We start from the raw sequence: 23,995 nt of genomic DNA on the forward strand, positions 1-23,995 counted from the left end.
ACGTACCTCAGAAATTAGGAATTGCAACCTCCATAAAGAGATGGCAATGTATTTAATGTTAAAAGTTTACTCCTTTTATAGTCCATTCACCTTTTGTTATCCACCTTAATAGATCAAAACAATAAAGATCAAAATAAAAATATGTAATATCACAGAATATCAGCAACATTAGTTTCTATTTGCTTTTTAAAATGTTTCAATTACAATTGACATACAATATTATATTAGTTTCAGCTGTGCACCCCAGCGATTAGACATTATATAACTTACTAAATGACCATCCCGATAAGTTTTATACCCATCTGACACCATACATGGTATTAGACTATTCTTGGCTATATTCATTATGCTGTTTGCTTTTTATGTCTCTTTCTGCTTTTTCCTAGTCACTGAAGAAAGTTGGAAAAGATTCTACCGTCTTACTAATCTGCATTACCGTGTTTCTTTCTTACCTTCCTGAAGCTGGACAGTATTCAAGTTTTTTCCTCTATCTCACACAGGTGTGTCATGGGTGCCTGGTAGCTTTTGAACATAAGGAAAATTAAAGATTGGCTCCTGTCTAAAGGTATTTTGGGGAAAATTCAGTGTAGAGAAAAATAATTGGGTGAACTTGCTTCAAGTTATAGATGTAGGTGCTGACATATAATTAGTAGACAGGAAACCTTTAATGCAATGATGTTGTAAAATATAGTGAAATGTTTACTGTAGAAAAATTTCCTTGAGAATTATACATAAAGAAAATGAGCAGAAACAGAATTTATCATAATGTTTTAAATCTTTATATTTTAACTTTATATTTTTAATATTTATTTATTCATTCTTTCTTAAAAGAGAAGGTAGGGAGAAAGAGATGTCAAGAAACATCGATGTGTGAGAGAAACATTGATCTGTTGCTTCTCACACGTGCCTCAGCCGGGGACCTGGCCCACAACCCAGGCACATGGCCGGATTGAGAATAGAACCAGCGACCTTTTGTTTTGTGGGACAACACACAACCAACTGAGCTACACCCACCAGGGCTAATGTTTTAAACCTTTGATAATACCCATTAGAAAGAGAGAAAGTTTACTTCAAAGTACCCTGCTAGGTTGCTGAACCATCCCTCAGTAGGCCACAGCTCAGTGTTGCTGTGGATTCCAAGGTGGCTCACAAAAAATAATAAAAATAATCTTTTGTCTCCTCTGATTTTTTCCTCTTTAAAAATTTATACTTTATACCCCCAAGAGGCAATTGACTTAATAACATTTTTTTTTAAGTTCCTTTTTCCAATTTTTGTTTCAGGTCTCTGGGATTGCTGAGACCTGAGTTGCTTTCCATTGCAGTCCAGCCTTGGTCTTTTCCTGATTTCACTGGAAGTCCTAATGGTGTAGTCCATTTGTCAGAGGAGTCTTTCTTAGATAAATTCCTCTATTTTGGAGATATTTTTAAATAAAACTTATTAAATTTGCAATTTTTATAGTTTTCCTGAGATTATGACATTAATATTTTACATGGCAGCTTATAAGAAAAACTTTTTTCAAGCAGTTCTATTTTGTTCATTTTTGCTGGGGAAGGTGCTAGAGATTTAGAGGGAAGAGTGGTGATGATTAAATTGTACATTGTATTAAATATGCATTTACTGTAGGAAAAATGGGAAAGCCCAAAGAAGAGGGTGAAAAATCGTATCTCATCTCCTCATGTGTATAATAAACACCTGTGAATAACTTTCCTATTCTTTTTTCCTATATACATATGCTTATTGTGACTACCATGACCACCAATAATTACAACAGATCAGAATCATTCTGTTATTTTTGTATTTGTGCTTGCTTTAAAGAAGTTAACACACACATTTTAAAGTCGCATTTGATATTTGTAAGTCATTTATCTGTTAAGGATCTTATTTCTAGTATATATGTAGAAGTCTTAATGACTCAGTAAAAAGACAACCAACTCAGCTGAAAAATTAGGCAAAGGATTTTAAATAGGTGTTTCTTCCCAGGAAGAGTATGCAAATGGCCCAAAAGACCAGGAAAAGATGCTCAGCGTCATTAACCATTAAGTAAATGCAAATCAAAACAAGATACCACTTTATACCTGTTAAATGGCTTTAATCAAAAAGACTGACAAGGATATGGAGAAATGAGGATTTTCAAAATGTTAGTGGGAATGTAAATAGTATAGCCACTGTGGGAAACAGACCAGCAGGTCCTCAAAGTGTTCAACATAGGATTGCTAGTAAATCTATTCTTAAATATATAGCCAAGAGAAATGGAAAAAAGAAAGCATGTCTATACAGACATTTCTATGCAAACCATTACTCATAACAGCTTCAAAGTAGAAACTACCTATTGGGTTGGCCAAAAAGTTCCTTTTTTTCTGTAAGATGGCCCTAGTAGTGCTTAGTAGTCTTTAACTTCATTTGAAATAATTTTGTTAGATTCTGTTGTGACAGCTGTCATATCAGTGTGTGCGCTTTTAAAAAAAAAAACTGGTGAATTTTTGTGTAGCCATTTTAATATTGAAGATGGAAGAAAATATACAACACTTTTAGCATATTACGCTTTATTTCAAGAAAGGTAAAAATGCAACTGAAACACAAAAAAAGATTTATGCAGTGTATGGAGAAGATGCTGTGACTGAACCTGTCAAAAGTGGTTTGCGATGTTTCGTGCTGGAGATTTCTCCCTGTACTATGCTCCACGGGTGGGTAGAACAGTTGAAGTTGATAATGATTAAATCAAGACATTAACTGAGAAAAATCAACATTATACCACTCAGGAGATAGCCGACATACTCAGAATATCCAAATCATTATGGTTATTGGTGAAAATGAAAAATATGTCTTTTATTTTACTGAGAAAAAACAGACTTTTTGGTCAACACAGTATTGTATATTAACTCATGAAACAAATGTGGGATAGTTATACAAAGGAATAACTGTTTCTCAATTAAAAGTAATGATGTGGGCAAAAGTAGGTTTACAGTTGTACAAAATATTAAACAATAATAATAAATCACAACATGCTGTGTCATGTACTCACAACTGTAAACCTACCTTTGCCCACTCCTGTGTATTCTTGTCAGGTAATTTCTGTGTCATAAGTGTTAACAAATTTACTGCTGTCTTATATAACCCATGCTCTTTTAGATTTATTTACGTATTTACCATTTCTTTTTTATTGAGGTAAAATTGACATATTTACCATTTCAGTGGCTCTTCATTATGAATCATTGAGATTGCTTTCATTCTATCTGAAGAACCATCTCTTCTTTAGTGCAGGTCTGCCATTTACAAAATTATTCAGCTGCCTGCCTCCCTGCCTTCCTGCTTTCCTTCTGCCCACCCCACCCCACTCTTTTTGTCTGAAAATGCCTTTAATTCTAAACTGCATTTTTTGGAAGGATAATTTTTCTTTTTCCTTTTTTCTGCTCTTGCAATTAAGCCCTTGGCCTTTTCTTCTTTAAGGGCTTTTCTCTTTTCAATTTATTTAAACTTAAAAATATATTTACCCACTTATTACCCACCCCCAGCTGCCTCTGGCAACCACCAATAAATTATCTATCTATGAGCTTTTTTTTAATTTAAGATTCCACATATAAGTGAAATCACATGATATCTGTCTTTGTCTGACTTATTTCACTTGAGCGTAATGCCCTGGAGATCCATCCATGTTGTTGCAAATGGCAAGATCTCATTCTGTTTTGAGGATGAATAATATTTCTCTGTGTGTGCATGTGTGTATACACCACACATTTATCCATTCACGCAGCAGTAGACACTTTTATGAATGGATAATACTCCATTATTTATATAACTTTTTTAATTTTTTTCCTATTTATTTATTTTTTAAATCATGTTTATTCTATTGCAGTTGTCTCAGTTCTCAGTTTTTCCCCCTTTGTCCTCCTCCACCCATCCCACCGGCCTCCCCGACACAGTCAGTTCCCACTGTGTTGTCCATGTCCATGGGTCATTCATACATGTTCTTTATCTAGTCCCTTTCCCTTCTTTCTACCATTGTCCTGCTTCCCTATCCCCTCTGGTCACTTTCAGTCTGCTCCATGTTTCCATACCTGTGGTTTATTTTGTTTATTAGTTTATTTTGTTGAATAGATTCCACTTATATGGGGAGATCATATGGTATTTAACTTAGCATAATATTCTCCAGTTCCATCCATGTTGTCACGAAAGGTAGGAGTTCCTTCTCCTTTTTTTAAAATGCAGATTGATTTTATTTATTTTTTTAATGTCAAAATCCATTATAAAATATAAGACATTTTTTATCCATTTATCCATTATTGGACACTTAGGTTGTTACATTATCTTGGCCATAGTAAATAACACTGCAGTGAACATGAGGGTACATATATCTCTTCAAGTTAGTGTTTTGGGCTTTTTAAATAAATGCCCAGAAATGGAATTGCTGGATTGTGTGGTAGTTCTCTATTTTCAATTGTTCGAGGAACCTCCATACTGTTTTCCATAGTGGTTGTACCAGTTTATATTCCCACTAACAGTGCATGAAGATTCCCTTTTCTCCAACGCCAACACTTGTAATTTCTTGTCTTTTTGATAATAACCATTTTAACTGGCATGAGGTGATATCATTGTAGTTTTAACTTGCATTTCTCTAATGCTGAATAATATCAGTATCTTTTCATGTACCTGTTGGCCATCTTTATGTCCTCTTGGAAAAAATGTCTATTTAGTTTTATGCCCCCCCCCTCTTTTTTTGGTTTTGGTTGGTGTTTTTTGGGGGGGGTTTCTTTTTGCTGTTCATTTGTTTTTGTTCTTGTTCTTGTTTTTTGCTACTGAGTTGCATGAATTCTTTATGTATTTTGTATATTAGCACCTTGTCAGATATGATTATCTAATTATTTTCTCCCATTCACTAGTTTGCTTTTTCATTTTGTTGATGATTTCCTTTTTAGTTTGATATAGTCCCACTTGTTAATTTTGTTTTCTGTTGCTGTTGATTTTGGTGTCAGATTGACTAAATCATCGCCAAGACCTATGTTGAGGAATAGACCGCCTATGTTTTCTTCTAGGAGTTTTTTTTCTTTCAGGTCCTACATTCAAGTCCTTAATCTGTTTTCCATTAATTTTCATATACGGTGTAAAAAAGTGGCCTAGTTTCATTCTTTTACTTCGCTGGCCTATTTTCTAACACTATTTTTTTTAATCATTTTTTCTTGTTACTCTATTATGATTGTTCCCGTTTTTCCCCCTTTGCCCCCCTCCGCCCATCTCCACCCCCACAGTCACTTCCCACACTGTTGTCCATGTCCATGGATCATTCTTATGTGTTCTTTATCTAGTCCCTTCCCCTTCTTTCCCCCATTATTCCTCTCCCACCTCCCCTCTGTTGACTGTCAGTTCGTTCCTTACTTCCATGTCTCTGGTTCTATTTTGTTTGTTTTATTTTGTACATTAGATTCCACTTACAGGTGAAATCATATGGTATTTGTCTTTCACTAAGTGGATTGTTTCACTTAGCATAATATTCTTCAGTTCATCTATGCTGTCGCAAAAGGTAGGAATTCTTTCTTTCTGCTGCATAGTAGTCCATTGTGTAAATGTACCACAGTTTTTTAATCCATTCATTTACTGATGGGTACTTAGGCTGTTTGCACACTTGGCTATTATAAATACCCCTGCTGTGAACATAGGGATGCATAAGTTCTTTTGTTTTGGTGACTCAGGATTCTTAGGGTATGTTCCCAGCACTGGAATTGCTGGCTCAAATGCCATTTCCATCTTTAGTTTTTTAAGGAATTCCCATACTGTTTTCCACAGTGGCTGCACAAGTCTGCATTCCTACCACCAGTGTACTAGGATTCCTTTTTCTCCACATCGTTGCCAGCATTTGTTTGTTGATTAACAAATGATGGCCATTCTCACGAGTATGAGGTGGCATCTCATTGTAGTTTTAATTTGCCTCTCTCTGATGGCTAGTGATATTGAGCATTTTTTCATATGTCTGTGGGCCATCTGTATGTCCTCCTTGGGGAAGGGTTTATTCAGATCCTTTCCCCATTTTTGAATTGGATTGTTTGTCTTCCTGGTGTTGCATCATATGAGTTCTTTATATATTTTGGAGATCATACCATTGTCCGATGGGTCATTGGCAAATATATATTCCCATACAGTAGGTTTCTTTTCCATTTTGATGATGGTTTCTTTAGCCGTGCAGAAGCTTTTTAGTTTGATGTAGTCCCATATGCTTATTTTTCCTTTATTTCCCTTGCCCGAGGAGATATATCAGCAAAAATACTGCTATGTGAGATATCTGAAATATTTCTGCCTGTTTTCATCTATGGTTTTTATGGTGTCACAGCTTATATATTCAAGGCTTTTATCCATTTTGAGTTTATTTTGGTGTTTAGTGAAAGTTGGTGGTCTAGTTTCATTTATTGCCAGTACCAATCCAGTTCTCCCAAAACCATTTACTGAAGAGGCTTTCTTTACTCCATTGTATGCTCATGCCACTTTTGTAAATATTAATTGACTATAGAAACTTGGGTTTATTTGGGGGTCCTCTATTCTGTTCCATTGATCTATTGTCTGTTCTTATGCCAGTATCAGACTGTTTTGATTGCAGTGGCCTTGTAGTATTTCTGTCGTTTGTGGTTTGATATCAGGTATTGTGATACCTCCTATGTTGTTCTTCATTCTTAAGATTGTTGAGGCTATTGAGGGTCCTTTTTGGTTCCGTATAAATTTTTATTTGTTCTAGATCTATGAAATATGCCATTGATAATTTAATAGGGATTGCATTGAATCTATAGATAGCTTTGGGTAGTATGGATATTTTAAAGATGTCAGTTCTACCAATCCATGAACATCATATATGCTTCCACTTATTTATATCTTCATTACTTTCTTTCTTCACTGTTTTGTAGTTTTTCGAGTACAGGTCTTTTACCTCCTTGGGTAAATTTATTCCTAGGTACTTTATTTTTCTTGTTACTATAAAAATCTCATAGTTTCTCTTTCTGATATTACATTGTTGAACAAAAATGCCTTCAATTTATGAATATTGACTTTGTACCCAGCTATTTTGCCAAATTCTCTTATTAGGTTAAGTAGTGTTTTTGGTGAAGACAATAGGGCTTTCTATGTACACTAGCATGTCATCTACAAATAATGACATTTTTACTTCCTCCTTTCCAATTTGGACACCTTTTATTTTTCTTTCTTGTCTAATTGCTATGGCTAGAACTTTGGTACTATGTTGAGAAAGAATGGTGAGAGCAGACACCCTTGTCTTGTTCCTGATGTTAGTAAGAAGGCTTTTAGTTCTGCCTATTGAGTATGATATTGCTGTAGATTTTGATATATGGCTTTTACTCTGTTGAGGTATGCTCCTTCTACTTCCACTTTGCCAAGTGTTTTTTATCATAAATGGGTGCTCGATTTTATCAAACACTTCTTCAGCATCTACTGATATGATCTTGTGATTTTTGTTCTTTGTTTTGTTTATGTGGTATAAAACTTTTATTGATTTACAAATATTGTACCATCCTTATATCCCTGGGATGAATGCCACTTGATCATGCTGGACGATCTTTTTAATGTATTTCTGAACCAGATTGCTAGTATTTTGTTGAGGATGTTAGCATCTATATTCATCAGAGTTACTGGCCTGTAGTTTTCTTTGTACGTTGTATCTAACCTGGTTTTGGAATTAGGATGATACTGGCCTTGTAAAAAGAGTTTGCAAGTCCTCCCTCTTCTTGGATTTTTTGGAATAGTCTGAGAAGGACAGGGGTTAGCTTTTCCTTAAATGCTTCATAAAATTCTCCTGCGAAACCCTCTGGGCCACGACACTTTTGTGCTGGGAGTGTTTTGATTACTGCTTCAATTTAACCAGCTGTTATCAGCCAGTTCAGGCTTTCTGCTGTTGCTTCATTCAGTGTTGGAAGGTTATATTTTTCTAGAAATTTGTCCATTTCACCCAGCTTTCCAAATTTCTTAGCATATAGTTGTTCGTAACTTCTTACACTCCTTTGTATTTCTGTGGTATCACTTGTAATCTCTCTTTCATTCCTGATATTATTTATCTGGGTCCTCTCCATTTTTTTCTTGATGAGTCTGCATAAAGGCTTCTCAATTTTGTTTATCTTTTCAAAGAACCAGCTCCTGGATTTATTGATCCTTTGAATTGTGTTTTTGGTTTCCATGTTATTTAGTTCCGCGCTGATCGTGATTATTTCCTTCCTTCCATTTGCTCTGGGCATCTTTGTTGATACACCAGTTCTTTTAGATGTAGGGTTAGGTTGTTAATTTGTGTATTTTCTGTTTTTTAAGATTTTATTTATTTATTTTTATTGTTTTTTTTTTTTAATTTTTTCAAATACATTTGTCTCTGCCTACCCCCAACCACTTTCCCTTGCCCCCTTCCTCCCTGCCTCAACTCTTCCCCTTTGGTTTTGTCCATGATTCCTTGCTACATGTTCCTTAACTTTCCCCTTCCCTTCATTTTCTGCCGCCCACACCCCCTCCTTCCCTCTTCTCTCTGTTGGTTTCTTTACCTTTCAGTGTTGCTGGTCTTATTTTCCTTGCATCTTTGTATTGTTGGTTAGGTTCCGCTTATAGGTAAGATCATATGGTATTTGTCTTTCGCTCCCTGGCTTATTTCACTTAGCGTAATGTTCTCCAGTTCCATCCATGCTGTCACGAAGTGTAGTAGTTCGTTTTTTCTTTCTGCTGCGTAGTATTCCATTGTGTATATGTACCATAAGTTTTTGATCCAATGATCTACTGATGGGCATTTAGGTTGCTTCGAACACTTGGCTATTGTAAATTGTGTTGCTATGAACACTGGCGTGCATAGGTTCTTTTGTATTGGTGCTTTGGTATTGTTAGAGTATAGTCCCAGCAGGGGAATCACTGGATCAAAAGGCAGTTCCATTTTCAGCTTTTTGAGGAAATTCCACACTGGTTTGCACAGTGGCTGCACCAGTCTGCATTCCCTCCAACAGTGTACTAGTGTTCCCTTTTCTCCACAGCCTCGCCAGCACCTGTTGTTTGTGGATCTGTTTATGATGGCCATTCTGACCGGTGTGAGGTAGTACCTCATGGTGGTTTTGATCTGCATTTCTCTGATGGCTAGTGATGCTGAGCATCCTTTCAAATGTCTCTGGGCCCTCTGTATCTCCTCCTTGGAAAAGCGTCTGCCCAGGTCCTTTGCCCATTTTTTGATTGGATCGTTGTCGTTTTGGAGTGGAGTCGAGTGAGTTCTTTATATATTTTGGAGATCAAACCTCTATCTGATGTATCATTAACGAATACATTTTCCCATACGGTTGGCTCCCTTTTCATTTTGCTGATGTTTTCTTTTGCCGTGCAGAAGCTTCTTATTTTGAGAGCTCCCACTTGCTTATTCTTTCCTTTATATCCCTTGCTTTAGGAGACATATCAGTGAAAAACTTGCTGTGTGAGATATCTGAGAGTTTCCTGCCAATGTTCTCCTCGAGGACTTTGATGGTGTTGCGACTTATATTTAAGTCTTTTATCCATCTTGAGTTTATTTTTGTGTATGGTGTCAGCTGATGATCGAATTTCAATATTTTGCATGTAGCCGTCCAGCTCTCCCAACACCATTTGTTGAAGAGGCTATTATTGCTCCATTTTACGCTTCTGCCCCCTTTGTCAAATATTAGATGTCCATAGAGACCTGGGCTTATGTCTGGGCTTTCTATTCTGTTCCACTGGTCTATGGGTCTGTTCTTGTGCCAGTACCAGATTGTTTTGAGTATAGTGGTTTTGTAGTAGAGTTTGATGTCCGATATTGTGATCCCTCCTACTTTGTTTTCCTTCCTCAAAATTGCTGCAGCTATTCGGGGTTGTTTATGGTTCCATATAAATTTTTGAAATGTCTGTTCTATTTCTGTGAAATACGTCATTGGTATCTTAATAGGGATTGCGTTGAATCTATAAATTGCTTTGGGTAATATGGACATTTTGATGATATTAATTCTTCCAATCCATGAGCACAGTATATGCTTGCATTTGTTTGTATCTTCCTTAATTTCTTTCTTCAATGTTGTATAGTTTTCTGTGTACAGGTCTTTTACCTCCACGGTTAAAATTATTCCTAGGTACTTTATTTTTCTTCTAGCTATATCGAATGGTATTTCTTTTCTGATTTCTTCTTCTTCTATTTCATTGCTGGTGTACAAAAATGCCTTTCATTTCTGAACACTGACTTTGTATCCTGCTGTTTCCCTGAATTCACTTATTAGGTTGAGGAGTTTTTTGGTAGAGTCTACAGGGTTCTCTATGTACACTATCATGTCATCTGCAAACAATGATAGCTTTACTTCCTTCTTTGTTATTTGGATGCCTTTTATTTCTTTTTGTTGTCTGACCTCTGTGGCTAGGACTTCCAATACGATGTTGAAAAGAAGCGGTGAGAGCGGACATCCTTGTCATGTTCCCGATCTTAGTGGGAAAGCTTTCAGTTTTTGCCTGTTGCGTATGATGTTGGCTGTAGGTTTTTCATATATGGCCTTTATTACGTTGAGGAATGCCCCATTTATTCCCATTTTGCTGAGTGTTTTGATCATAAATGGGTGCTTTCTTATCGATGCTTTTTCTGCATCTATCGAGATGATCATGTGGTTTTTGTCTATTCTTTTATTTATGTGATGTATCTCATTTACTGATTTGCGTATATTGAACCATCCCTGCATGCCTGGGATGAATACCACTTGATCGTGGTGGATAATCTTTTGAATGTATTGCTGGATGCAGTTTGCCAATATTTTGTTGAGGATTTTAGCATCTATGTTCATCAGCAAAATTGGCCTGTAGTTTTCTTCCTTTGTAAGATCTTTATCTGGTTGTGGGATTAGGGTGGTGCTGGCCTCATAGAAAGAGTCTGGGAGTCTTCCCTCCTCTTGGATTTTTTGGAATAGTCTGAGAAGGACAGAGGTTATCTCTTCCTTATATGATTTGTAAAATTCTCCTGTGAAACCGTCTGGCCCAGGGCTTTTGTGTGCAGGGAGTTTCTTGATGACTGCTTCAATTTCCCCAGCTGTTATTGGTCTGTTCAAGCTTTCTGTTTCTTCCTCCTTCAGTGTTGGAAGATTATACTTTTCTAAAAATTTGTCCATTTCATCAAGGTTTTCAAATTTTTGGCATATAATTGTTCATAGTAGTTTCTGACGATCCTTTGTATTTCTGTGGTATCAGTTGTTAGTTCTCCTCTTTCATTTCTGATATTATTAATTTGGGTCCTATCCCTTTTTTTCTTGATGAGTCTGCTTAAAGGCTTGTCAATTTTATTTATCTTTTCAAAGAACCAGCTTCTGGATTGGTTAATCCTCTGAATTGTTCTCTTCGTCTCTATGTCATTCAGTTCTGCTCTAATCTTGACTATTTCCTTCCTTCTACTTGCTCTGGGATTTATTTGTTGTTGTTTCTCCAGTTCTTGAAGTTGTAGTGTTAGGTCTTTTATTTGAAATGCTTCTATCTTTTTCTGGTAAGCCTGTATTGCTATGAACTTCCCTCTCAAGGACTGCCTTTGCTGTGTTCCATGGGTTTTGGACTGTTGTCTGTTCATTTTCATTTGTTTCCAGAAATTTTTTGATTTCTTCTCTTATCTCATTATTGACCATTCATTGTTTAATAGTCTACTGTTCAGTCTCCATGAGTGTGCAAGTTATTGAAGTTTCTCTTTGAGATTGATTTCCAGTTTCAAGCCCTTGTGGTCCGAGAAAAAGTTTGGTATTATTTCAATTTTCCTGAATTTGCTAAGGTTTGGTTTGTGTCCTGTCATGTGGTCTATCTTTGAAAAACTGCCATGAGCATTTGAAAAGAATGTGTATTTTGCTTCTTTGGGATGTAAGGTTCTATATATGTCAGTTAAGTCTCTTTGATTCAGTGCATCATTCAGTTCCACGAAATTCTTATTGATGTTTTGTTTGGAAGATCTGTCCATTTTTGACAGTGGGTGTTGAAATCCCCTACTATCAGTGTGTTGCTGTCTATATCTTTTTTGAAGTCATCCAACAATTTCCTTATAAACTTGGGGGCTCCTATATCGGGAGCATATAAGTTTACAGTGTTGATGTCTTCTTGATAGACTCTTCCTTTAAGTATTATAAAGTGCCCCTCTGGGTCTCTTTTTATGGCCTTTGTTTTGAAATCTACATTGTCTGATACAAATATGGCAACCCTGGCCTTTTTCTCTTGCCCATTTGCTTGGAATATTTTTTTCCATCCCTTTACTTTCAATCTGTATAGCTCTTTTGCTCTGAGGTGGGTCTCTTGTAGGCAGCGTATGTGTGGGTCATATTTTCTTATCCATTCAGCTATCCCATGTCTTTTGATTAGGGCATTTAATCCTTTTGCATTGACAGTTATTACTGATAGAAACGTATTCAGGTTTCCTCTTTGTACCTGTGTTTTTCTCTTTCTCACTCTTTTCCATCATCTTTTAAACCAGTCTCTTTAGCATATCTTGGAGTGCTGGTTTGGTAGAAATGTATTCTTTTAGCCTTCTATTGTCTGGGAAACTCCTTATTTCCCCTTCTATTTTAATTGAGAGCCTTGCTGGGTAGAGCAGCCTTGGTTGTAGGCCCTTGCTTTTCATGACTTGGAATATTTGTTGCTATTCCCTTCTGGCTTGTAGTGTTTCTGTTGAGAAGTAAGCTCCTAGGCATATCGCGGCCTCCTTGTGTGTTACTTTCTCTTTCTCCCTGGCTGCCTTGAGGATTCTCTCTTTGTGTTTGATAGTTGCCATTTTAATGTTGATGTGTCTTGGAGTGGACCTCCTAGGGTCCCTCTTGAGTGGGGCCCTCTGTGCCTCCTGGATCCATGAAACCCTTTCTCTCCTCAAATTGGGGAAGTTTTCCATCATTACTTTTTCGAGGACGTTCTCTATCCCTTGCTCCTCTTCTCTCCTTCTGGTATCCGTATTATACAGATATTATAGTGTTTCTGGTTGTCCTGAATTTCCCTAAATGCCTCTTTATTCGTTATGAGTCTTTTTTCCATTTCTTGTTCTTTCTGGGAGCTTTTTTTCTACCTTATCCTCCGTCTCACTGATTCGATGCTCGGCTTCATCCAGCCTGCTTTGGATTCCTTGTACTGTGTTCTTCAATTCAGAAATGGTGTTTCATATCCTCTTGTGTCTTTTTGATAGTTTCTGTGTCCTTTTCCAGGTTGATTTAGTTTGTTGTAAGATCCTGATAGTTTCTCTGCAGTTTCTCATGGTTATCTTTGAGCTGGCTGAGCTCATTGAGCTTCCTTAGAACCATTCTTTTGAATTCAATGTCCGATAGTTTCCTTGCCTGTATTTCATTAGCTCTCTCTGTGGGGAGTCCCCTTTTCCACTCATTTGGGGGGAACTTCTTTTTCTTCCCATTTTTGTGAGAGGCTGTTGAGTTAGTTAGTTAGTTATTTTTGCTTCTGCTTCAATTGGGCCGTCTTGATTTCCTGACTTTGTGGATTAAACTTCTATGGTAGTAGGTGGGTCTTTTTATTTATTTATTTGTTTGTTTGTTTGTTTGTTTGTTTTTCCCTCTCCTTTCCTTTCTGGGCCTGCCTCTGATGATGCCAGTTGTTGACCCTATATTACCTTGGGTCATTTGTTTGGGCCTTCCAGGAGTCTACTGTCTGTGTCTGACTCCTGCTTTGGGCAGCTCTGTGACCCCTTCAGCCAGCGAACCACTATTTCTGTGGATCACTCTGCACTCTTACACCAGCTCCTTGAGCGCGCTCCCTGGCCCGGCAGAATCCCCCACCCGCCTGGAGTCACGCGTTCTTGCCCCTGCCCAGTGGGCTTATTCGCGACCTCGCTTAACGTCTAGCCCCCCAGGCCGGCGGGCACCCCAGCACTCGTCAGTTTAGGGTCTTCTATTGTGTGTTTTACACGCTTTTGGCTCTTTGGATGTGTTGCCTGCCCTCGCCAAATGGAGGAAATGGGGGGAAGTCAGCTCCAGGACTCCAGTTAATCCTGTCTGCAGTCTCTCCTCCAGGGACTCTGGGCAGCTCTGTGACCCCTTTGGCCAGGGATCCACTATTTCTGCGGACCGCTCTGCACTCGTGGGCCCGTGCTGATCGATTTACATTTACCCTTGCTGATCTGCACAATCCCTCACAGTCCCCATTGGTACCAACCTGTGGGAGGCCTTGCCAGCCTGCGCGGGTCCACACACACACTCGCCCACCCTCTCCTGCCACTCGGCGCAGGTGTGCGCGCCTGCAGTGGGTAGTTTTGGGCTGTCTATTGTGTGCTTTTCAGCTTTGGGCTCTTTGGGGGTGTGGCCTGTTCCTGCACAGTGGAGACTATGGAAAGGAGAAGGAGTCAGGTCTCCCAAGTTCCTCCTTCCATTCTTTCCCCAGTACCTCCGTTTCCAGTATCTCCTCAGGGGTCTCTGGGCAGTTCTGTGACCCTTTCGGCCAAGGATCCACCACCTGTGCAGACTGGGTTGCAATTGCAGGCAGTCTGGTTTGTGTGTGCCCTGCTTCTCCCCTTTTGGGGGCGCACCCTGCCTGCCTAGAATGGAGACTACAGAACGGGGAGGGAGTCGAGACTCCCCGGTTCCTCCTCCCGTTCTTTCCCCAACACCTCCGTTTCCAGTCTCTCCTCAGGGGTCTCTGGGCAGTTCTGTGACCCCTTCGGCCATGGATCCACTATTTGTGCGGACTGCGTTTCAGTCCTGGGCAGTCTGGTACGTGTGTGCCCCACTTCTGACTCTTTGGGGGTGCACCCTGCCTGCCCAAGATGGAGACTACAGAATGGGGAAGGAGTCGGTACTCCCCGGTTCCGCCTCCCGTTCTTTCCCCAACGCTTCCGTCTCCAGTCTCTCCTCAAGGCTCTCAATGCAGCTGTGTGACCCCTTTGGCCAGGGATCCTGTATTTCTTCTAGCCAGTCTGCACTTAACCCCCTAGCTCACACGCGCAGAAGCTGTGTGCGGAGCGCACAAAAGGCAGGTTAATTATTCCCTTATGCCTGAGTGAGATGGTAGCTGCAGAGTGGGAGGTGCGTTATCACCGGAGCTCCACTGGCCGCCGTCTCGGTTCTCTTCACAAAGTTTTCCTCACAAGTCTTTTCCCAGGCACCAGCCCACCCCGCTGCCACCTCTACCCAGAGATCAAGGAGGGTGGCTGCCACTGCAATTTTTGCGTTTGCCCTTTAAATGTCCCTTTGCATCCCCAGCCACCTGTCTCTGGCAGAGAGCACCCCTAAGCTTTTCGGGGTTGCGTTTTGTCTGTATTTTCCTGGTTTTAGCTGCTGTAGTTTAGAGGTCCCTGTTTATAATTCTGACCCCGTTCTCGGGGGGAGCTAACTGGCTGTTTCAATGTCCCTCTGGTGCTGGTGCCCATGGATGCCCAGCCCACCCTCTCGAGCCTCCACCACACTTCTCACCTGTTGGGATGTGTGAGAGTTGCATCCACTGTCTATCCGCGGCTCCAAGGCTCCTCTCCCACTATTGTTCCATTGTTTTCCAGGTGATTTCTGCACTATTTAGTCGCAGTTCCGGTTTGGTCTTGGGAGGAGTAGGTCAGCATGACTCCCATTCACTCCTCCGCCATCTACCTCCTATTTATTTTTTTTAGACAGAGGGGAAGGGAGGGAGAGAGGGAAGGAAACATAAATATGTGGTTGCCTCATTTTCCCCCTACTGAGGACCTTGCCTGCAATCCAGGCGTGTGCCCTGACTGGGAATCAAACCAGTCACACTTTGGTTCACAGGCCTTTGCTCAGTCCACTGAGCCACACCGGCCAGGGCTATTTTATATCTTCTTTAGGTAGGCCTGTTTTGCTATGAACTTCCTTCTCAGTATTGCCTTCACTGTGTCCCATAGATTTTGGGTGGTTGTGTGTTCATTTTCATTTTTTTCCAGATACTTGTTGATTTCCTCCCTGATATCATTGTTGGCCCATTCATTATTTAATAGCATGTTATTCAGTCTCCATGTATTTGAATGTATTTCAGTTTTTTTCTTTAGGTTAGTTTCTATATCAGTCCATTGTGATCTGAGCTTGACATGATTTCAATTTTCTTGAATTTGTTGAGGCTTATTTTGTGTCCTACTATCTGGTCTATTTTTAAAAATGTTCCATGTGCTTTTGAAAAGAATGTATATTTTGCCTCTTTGCAGTGAAAGTTTCTGCATACCAGATAAGTCCATTTGATCTAGAATGTTGTTTAGTGCCACAGTATTCTTGGTGGTTGTTTGGTTGGAAGATTTACTCATTGTTGACAGTGGGGTGTTAAAATCCCCTACAATGACTGTGTTGTTGTCAATATAAGGGTTTTACCCTGCTGTTGGATTGTCTTTTAAGTATTATATAGTGACCTTCTTTGTCCCTTTTTATATCTTTTGTTTTGAAGTATATTTTGTCTGATACAAGTATTGCCACCTCAGATTTCTTTTTGTGTCCGTTTGCTTGAGATATTTTTTTCTATCCCTTCAGTTCAGTCTGTGTAGACCTTTTGTTCCAAAGGTGGGTCTCTTGCAGACAGCATATATGTGGGTCATGTTTCCTTTTCCATTCGGCAAGCACATGTCTTTTGATTGGAGCATTTAATCAATTTTAGTATAAGGTTATTATTGGTAAGTACTTACTCGTTGCCATTTTTTCCACACTTTTCTCTCTCTCTTCTCCTCTCCTTTTTATACCTGTCCCTTTAGCAGTGCATCTCTTGCAGTGCTGGTTTGGGGGAGTTGTATTCTTTTAGCCTTCTTTTGTCTGGGAAGCTCTTTATTTCACTTTCCAATATAAATGAACGCCTTTCTGGATAGAGTATTCTTGGTGGTAGGTTCTTGCTTTTGTAATGAAAATATACCTGGAATATTTTGTGCCAGTACTTTCTGGCTTGTAATTTTCTGTTCGAAAGTCAGCTGCTAGCCATATTGGAGCTCCCTTGTATGTTACTTGGTGTTTCTCCCTTGCTGCCTTTAAGATTATCTCTTTGTCTTTAAAATTGCCATTTTAATTATGATGTGTCTTGGAGTATGCCTCTTTGGATTCATCTTGATTGGGACCCTCTATCCTTCCTGAACTTGCATTACTGTTTCCCTAACCAAGTTAGGGAAGTTTTCTGTCATTTTTTCAAACAGTTTTCCTGTCCCTTTCTCCTTTTCTTCTCCTGATATTCCTATGTTGCAAATATTGTTACATTTCATTTTGTCTGGAAGCTGTCTTAAACTATCATCATTCTTTTTTCATTTTATTGCTCTGACTGGGTATTTCTTTCTAGCTTGTCTTCCACCTTGCTAAATAATCTTCTGCTTCATCTAGCTTGATTTTAATTCTTTCTAGTGTACTTTTCATTTCAGATATTGTATTCTTCATTTCCTCCTGGTTTTTATTTATAGTTTCTATGTCCTTTTTCATGCTGTTGTAGTTCCCACTAAGTTCCTTGTAACTGTCACTGAATTCCTTGAGCATCCTTATAATCATTATATTGAATGCTCTGTCTATTGATTGCTTGCCTTAATTTCATTTTGCTGTTTTTCTGGGGATTCCTCCATTCCTTTTGACTGGGGGGTCCTTTCTTTGTCTCCCCATTTTAGGTGACTCTTTCTGTTTTTTTCTTCATCTCAGGTTGCTCTGCTTTGCCTGCCTGTCTTTGTGGGGTGTACTTCTGTGGTAGGAGCTCTGTGGGACTCAGTGGTACAGTCTCTTTGATCACCTGATCTGGATGCCCCAGGAGTGCCCTTTATTCAGTTTATGTGGGCTCTCTTGTACTTGGGCTTTGATTCTTGGTGGCCCATTCGTGGGTGGGTTCTCCCCTCCAGCTGGCTGACTTAAAGTCTCAACTCCTGCCACATCTTGTATGCTGTTGTACAGCTGCTGTTTAATAAAGTACTATTTTAATAAATCAAATCCCACACTAGCAAACATAACCCTCTACCACACCAGCAATATTAACAGCAATTGAGCAAGGATTAATAAAGGGAGAGAGATATTGAGAATATTGTAAGATAGGGAAAGGGAATATGACATGACTAAAGGAGAGAAAAATGATTTTGAGTGGGAAGTGGTGAAGAAATATGAGTTGGGAATAGAAAAAAGGCAAAAAAGGAGAGAATAAAATATAAAATGTAAGTAAAACAGGAAGAGGCGATGACAAAATGGAGTAAGAAAGGGGAAGAGTATACTATGAGACTTGAAATAAAATCATAAATACAGTGAACCAAAGGGAATAAAATTGCAGATAAACCACAGAAGGATCAATAACAACGATATATGAGCAAAGATTAATAAAGGTGGAAAGGGAACAGAATATGAAATGTCTGCAGTGAATAAAAATGATTTGAGAGGGTACACGGAGAAAAATACTAAGAGTAAGGAATAGAATCCAAGCTAAGAGAGGGAAAATAAAATAAAATTCCTAAGTCAAATAATTAGGGAAAGAAGGCAAAATGGAGTAAGACAGGGGAAGAGTAGTAACCTGTGAGATTTGAAGTACAAAAAATAGTGAACATGTAGGAATACCATTGAAGAAGAACAGCAATAACAATGATATCCACAGCAAACATGCCACAATTTATAAATGTGGAAAGGAAATAAGAATATTATAAGAGGGGGAAAAAGAATGTGAGCTGAATAAAGGAAGAATGCTTTGAGAGGATAGAGGGAGGAGAAATAGTAAGAGTAAGGGATAAGAACAAGATGTAGCTTAGGAGAAAATAAAATTTACTACACAAATAAGAAAGGTTGGGAAGAAGGCAAAATGGAATAAGACAAGGGAAGGGTGCAATGTAAGATTTGAAATAATAAAAATAATAAAATCTAAATAAAAAGAATAAAAAATAAAGTGAATTAGTTGGAGTACATTTGAAGCAAAAGAATAAATATTAAAAGGCTATGTGAAAGGAAGAAGAAAAAACGTAAATTCTGAAGAAGAGTGAAGTGAAATTCATCTCAGCCATTTGGTGTTCACCTTCTGACTTCCCTTTCTGGATCTGCCTCTGGTTTCTTTTATCAGATCAAGGTCCCTGGGTGGGTCATCATACTCCTGGCAACATCACCTGTATCACCTTCACCTGCATCTAGAGGGAGCTTCTGTTGTGATCAAGAGGGTGGGACCCCTACGTTTCAGTCTTCTGGGAAACATTGTTCAGTCTTCTGGGAAAATTGTGTGTGTGTCCCCCTGCCCCAGCACCACCAGTCTTGATCTGTACCAGCTGATTTCCAATAATGTATAGTTTCTGATTAATTAGCTCTCTGTTTCATGGTGGAGGGCAACCTGTGTAAGGGTCAGCTCCTTCCTTCTTGGTGTTCATGGCAGCTCTGTGTGCGAACAAGGCTAAACAGGGCCCCGATTTCCCCTTGCCACACCGATTTCTGATCTCCCTGCTTTGCTGGCCTCAGTCAAATAGACACCTAGGAACCGATGTATTTTGCCTACCTGAGAGAAGTTCAGAGTTGGCCCTCTAGGTGTACCTCTTGCTTTCTTTCTCTTGCAGAAATGCACCCTGTAGCATTTTAGAGCCTGACCTGCCTGCTTTGCAGATGTTTTCTGCTCCTGCAGGAAGTGGGGCCTGGGTGCAGCCTTCCCTTTCTGGTGGCTCAATTTCCACCAGGGAAGGAGGCTCTGTCTGGCTTTCAATAATCTCAGGTGTACAGCTCACAAGCTTTCAGTTCCCAGACTACAGCCCTCACAGTAGAGAGGCCTGCACTTTCCACTGTGCGCAGCCTCCGCCCTTCCAGCTGCACCAGACTGATGCTCAGAGATCCCTTCGCTTAGCACCTTTCTGATCAGTCCGCCCAGCTGCACTGAGTGGCAGCATGCTGTGTCCCTTCCCCTTGCTGACAGGGAAGCTGCATGTAAGATTTCTGCCCAGCACACTTCAGCTCCCTTTTTGAAGAGTTTAACTGGGCACTCTGCAACACTGAGTCACTTTCTGGCTTACACACCACCTGTCCAAAAAGTCAAGTCTTTCACAGTCACAGCTGCCCACAGCCAGCCTCCTCCAGCTAACCCAGGTGCAAATAGTATCCCTCTGTCTTTCTGGCACTCTCCCAGTTGGCGTTTGCTGCTGCAGCTGTGGGTGTGCCACTTTCTGTGTATGTGCAGCCTCAATCTCACTGACCTTGTATATCCAAGTCACTCCCTGCCCGGGCCTGGGGATTCCCCAGGGCAGGGAGCCACAACGCTGCCATCTCTGACCAGGTTCTCTGTGGCTGCAGGCGCCACAGACAGGGTGATTCCCCTTCTACTTATAAAATCTCCTTACAGCCTGTTGTGAAGCATTTTCTGTACTCCTTGGTTTCCAGACTTCCTATCAGCTAAGATTCCATTGCACGTAGTTTATTTTATGCAAGATCAGCCAAGTGTCCAAGTTGGGTGCAGGAACAAGCAAACTCAGCTTCCACCTTCTTGGCCCGCCATCTTCATTCTCCCCAACACTATTTACTGAAAAGACTATCTTTCCATTTCTTTATGTCTTCTTCAATTTTATTCATTAATATCTTACAGTTTTAAATATACAAGTCTTTCTCTTTCTTGGTTAAATTTATTCCTACGTATTTTACTCTTTTTTTGGTGCTATTTAAAATGGAATTAACTTATTTTTCTGGCAGTTCATTATTAGAATAAAGAAACACAACAGATTTTTTTCCCTTAGGTGTTTAATTTTATTTTTTATTATTTTATCAAATTTATTGGAGTAACATTGGTTAATAACACATTAGTTTCAGATGTATACTTTATAGTGTTTGCTACCCAAAGCCTAGTGTTCTTTTGTAACTATGTGTTTGACTGCCTTTATCCTCTTCTCCTCCCCCAATCCCCATTCCCTTTTGGTAACCACTATCCTGTTGTCTGTATATGTGCGATGTTTTTTGTTTGTTTGTCTTGTTTGTTCATTAGTTGCTTTTTGTCTTATATCTCACATATGCATGAAGTCATACCATTTTTATTCTTTTCTATCTGACTTAAATATCATTTAAACACATTATTCCCAAAGTCCATCCATGTTGGAACTGGAAACCATTATGCTAAGTGAAATAGGCCAGGGGATGAAAGACAAATAACATATGATCTCACCTATAAATGAAACCTAATCAACAAAACAAACAAGCAAGAAAAATATAACCAGCAACATTGAAAGAAAAACAAACTGACAGTAACTAGAGGGAAGAAGGGAGGAGTGTCATGGGGAAAAGAATGGGAAGGGTCAAATCAAGAAACATGTATAAAGGACCCATAGACAAAGCCAAAGTGGGGAAGGATTGAGGGTGGGCAGTGGTGGTGGGTGGGGCAGAGGAAAGCCATGGTGGGAGGAAAAACCATCCATGTCCCCAACAATATTTTATCTTTTATGGCTGAGTAGTAGTCTATTTTATATGTGTATCACATTTTCTTTACCTAGTCATTTGTCAAAGGACACTTAGATTGTTTCCATGTCTTGGCTGTGGTGAAAAATGAATACTGCAGTGAACATAGGGATACATATATCTTTATGAATAAGGGTTTTTAAATATTTCAGGTAGATAAATTGAAGAGGGATTGCTGGGTCATATGGTAGTTCTGGTCTTCATTTTTTAAGGAACCATCACATTATTTTCCACAGTGGCTACACCAATTTACATTCCCTTTAATGGTACACAAGTGTTGTGGTTTGTTGTTTCTTTTGTTTTGGGGTTTTAGGTTTTAGGGGTTTTTTTGTAATAACCATTCTGAAAGTTTGGAGGTGTTACCTCATTGTGGGTTTGATACGCATTTCTCTTGTAATGAGTGATATTGAGCATTTTTTCATGTACCTGTTAGTCATCTCTATGTTTTCCTTGGAAAAGTGTCTATTCAGATCCTCTTCCCCTTTTTAATTGAATTGTTTCTTTATATTTTTTAGTTGTGTTTGAGTTTCTTATATATTTTGAATATTAGCGCCTTATCAATGGTATCATTTGCAGTTATCTTTTCCCATTCAGTTGCTTGCCCTTTTGTTTTGTTGATGGTTTCTTTTGCTGTGCAGAATCTTTTTAGTTTGAAATAGTCCCATGCCTTTCTTCTTTTTTTTTTTTCAATTTTCTTTGCCTTTAGGGTCAAGTTCACAAAAACCCCTCTGAAACCAAGATCCATAAGTTTAGTGCCTACTTTATTTTCTACTATGTATTTTGTTTCAGGTCTTGAAACCTTTAATCAATTTTGAGTTAATTTTGGGGTGTCATGTCAGATAGTACTCTATTTTCATTCTGTTGCATGTGTAATTCCAGTTTTCCCAACACCGTTTATTGAAGATACTGACTTTCCTTTCTCCATTATATGTTTGTGCTCCTTTGTTGAAAACTATTTGCCCATATAGGTGTGTTTATCTTTGAGCTTTCAACTCTGATCCATTAGTTTGTGTGGTGGTTTTTCTGCCAGTACTGTACTGTTATTATTGTAGCTTTGTAGTATAATTTGAAGTCAGATTTTCTTTTTTATCAGGATTGCTTTGACTCTCCAGGATCTTTTGTGGTTCCATGCAAATTTGAGGGGATTTTTTTTTGTTCTATTTGTGTGAAAAATGCCGTTGGGACTTTGATAAGGATTGCACTAAATCTATATTGCTTTAGGTAATTTGGCCATTTTAACAATGTTAATTCATGCAATCTATGAACATGGAATATCTATATTTTTGTGTGTCTTCATTTTCCTTCAACAATGTTTCACAGTTTTCAGAGTATAGAATACAGCCTTCACCTCCTTTTTAAAGACTTTCCCTAGGTGGTATTACTAATTTTGTTCTGATTATAAATAGGATTGTTTTCTTCATTTCTCTTTCTCATACTTTGTTGTTAGTACCTAGGAAAGCAGTGGATTTTTGTATATTTATTTTGTATCCTTCAGCTTTATTGAATTTTTGTATGTTCCAACAGTTTTTTGATGGGGTCTTTAGGATTTGCTAAGTACACTATTATGTCATCTGCAAATAGTGATAGTTTTTACTTCTTCATTTCTGACATGGATGCATTTTTTTCTTTTTCTTGCCTCTTTGCTGCTGCTATAGGACTTCCAATACTATTTTGAATAAAAGTGGCAAGAGTGGACATCTTTGTCTTTTTCTGATCTTAGAGGAAAAGCTGTGTGTGGGTTTGAGTAGGGGGTTGTGTTGTCTTGTCATACATGGCCTTTATCATGTTGGGGTACTTTCCCTCCATACCCACTTTGTTGTGTTTTTATCATAAATGTATGTTGAATTTCATCAAATGCTTTGCAACTATTGAGATGATCATATGATCTTTATCCTTCATTTTGTTAATGTAGTATAACATTCACTGATTTGCAGATGTTGAGCCATCCATCTTTGCCTATCTGGTATAAATCTTGCTTGGTCATGGTGTTGATGTATGATTTTTTTTTAATGTATTGTTAATTCAGTTCGCTGCTACATTGTTGAAAATTTTCGCACCTATGTTCACACAGATATTAGCCTACACCCAATAATTTTCTTTTTTTTTGGCATCCTCTGGTTTGGTATCAGGATAATCCTGGCCCTGTAAAATGTGTTTGGAAGAGTTCTCCTCTCTACTATGTTTTGGGAGAGTTTGAGAAGGATTGGTATTAATTCTTCTTTGAATGTTTAATGGAATTTACCAGTGAAGCCATCTGGTCCTACACTTTTGTTTTTTGAGGGATTTTTCATTACTGATTGAAGATCCTTGCTGTATTCAGTTTGTTCAGATTTTTTATTTCATTGTGATTCTGTCTTGATGTAGGTTATATGGTTCTAGGAATATATCCATTTCTTCTAATTGTCCACTTTGTTGGCTGGCATATAGTTGTTCATTATAGTCTCTTAATGAACATTTGTGTGGTATCCGTTGTAAAATTTCCTCTTTCATGTCTGATTTTATTTATGTGAGTCTGTTCTCTTTTCCTTTGGTGATTCTAAAAGTTTGTCGATTTTGTTTATATTTTCAAAGAATTAGTTCTTAGTATAATTGATATTTACTATTGTCTTTTTACATTCTATTTTAGTAATAATTTAAAAGTCCTTTTTCTGAATTTTACAGAATTTTAATGAAGGAGAAAAGAATTTAACTTTTTAAAAAC

The 23,995-nt window shown here is 38.6% G+C and overlaps 1 protein-coding gene across 3 annotated transcripts in view; it reads left to right on the plus strand.

Moving 5' to 3' along the window:
- Nucleotides 1-23,995, plus strand: part of MFSD14B (major facilitator superfamily domain containing 14B) — a 133,837-nt gene that overhangs the window by 101,389 nt on the left and 8,453 nt on the right. For all 3 annotated transcript variants that reach the window (XM_054587996.1, XM_054587997.1, XM_054587998.1), the window contains one exon: nt 387-500. In XM_054587996.1, coding sequence (XP_054443971.1) covers nt 387-500 — 114 coding nt within the window. The remainder of the gene's footprint in view (nt 1-386; nt 501-23,995) is intronic.

Source organism: Pteronotus mesoamericanus, unplaced genomic scaffold (assembly GCF_021234165.1).
Source record: "Pteronotus mesoamericanus isolate MK-2021 breed Mesoamerican mustached bat unplaced genomic scaffold, CSHL_Meso_final scaffold_125, whole genome shotgun sequence".
NCBI lineage: Eukaryota > Metazoa > Chordata > Mammalia > Chiroptera > Mormoopidae > Pteronotus > Pteronotus mesoamericanus.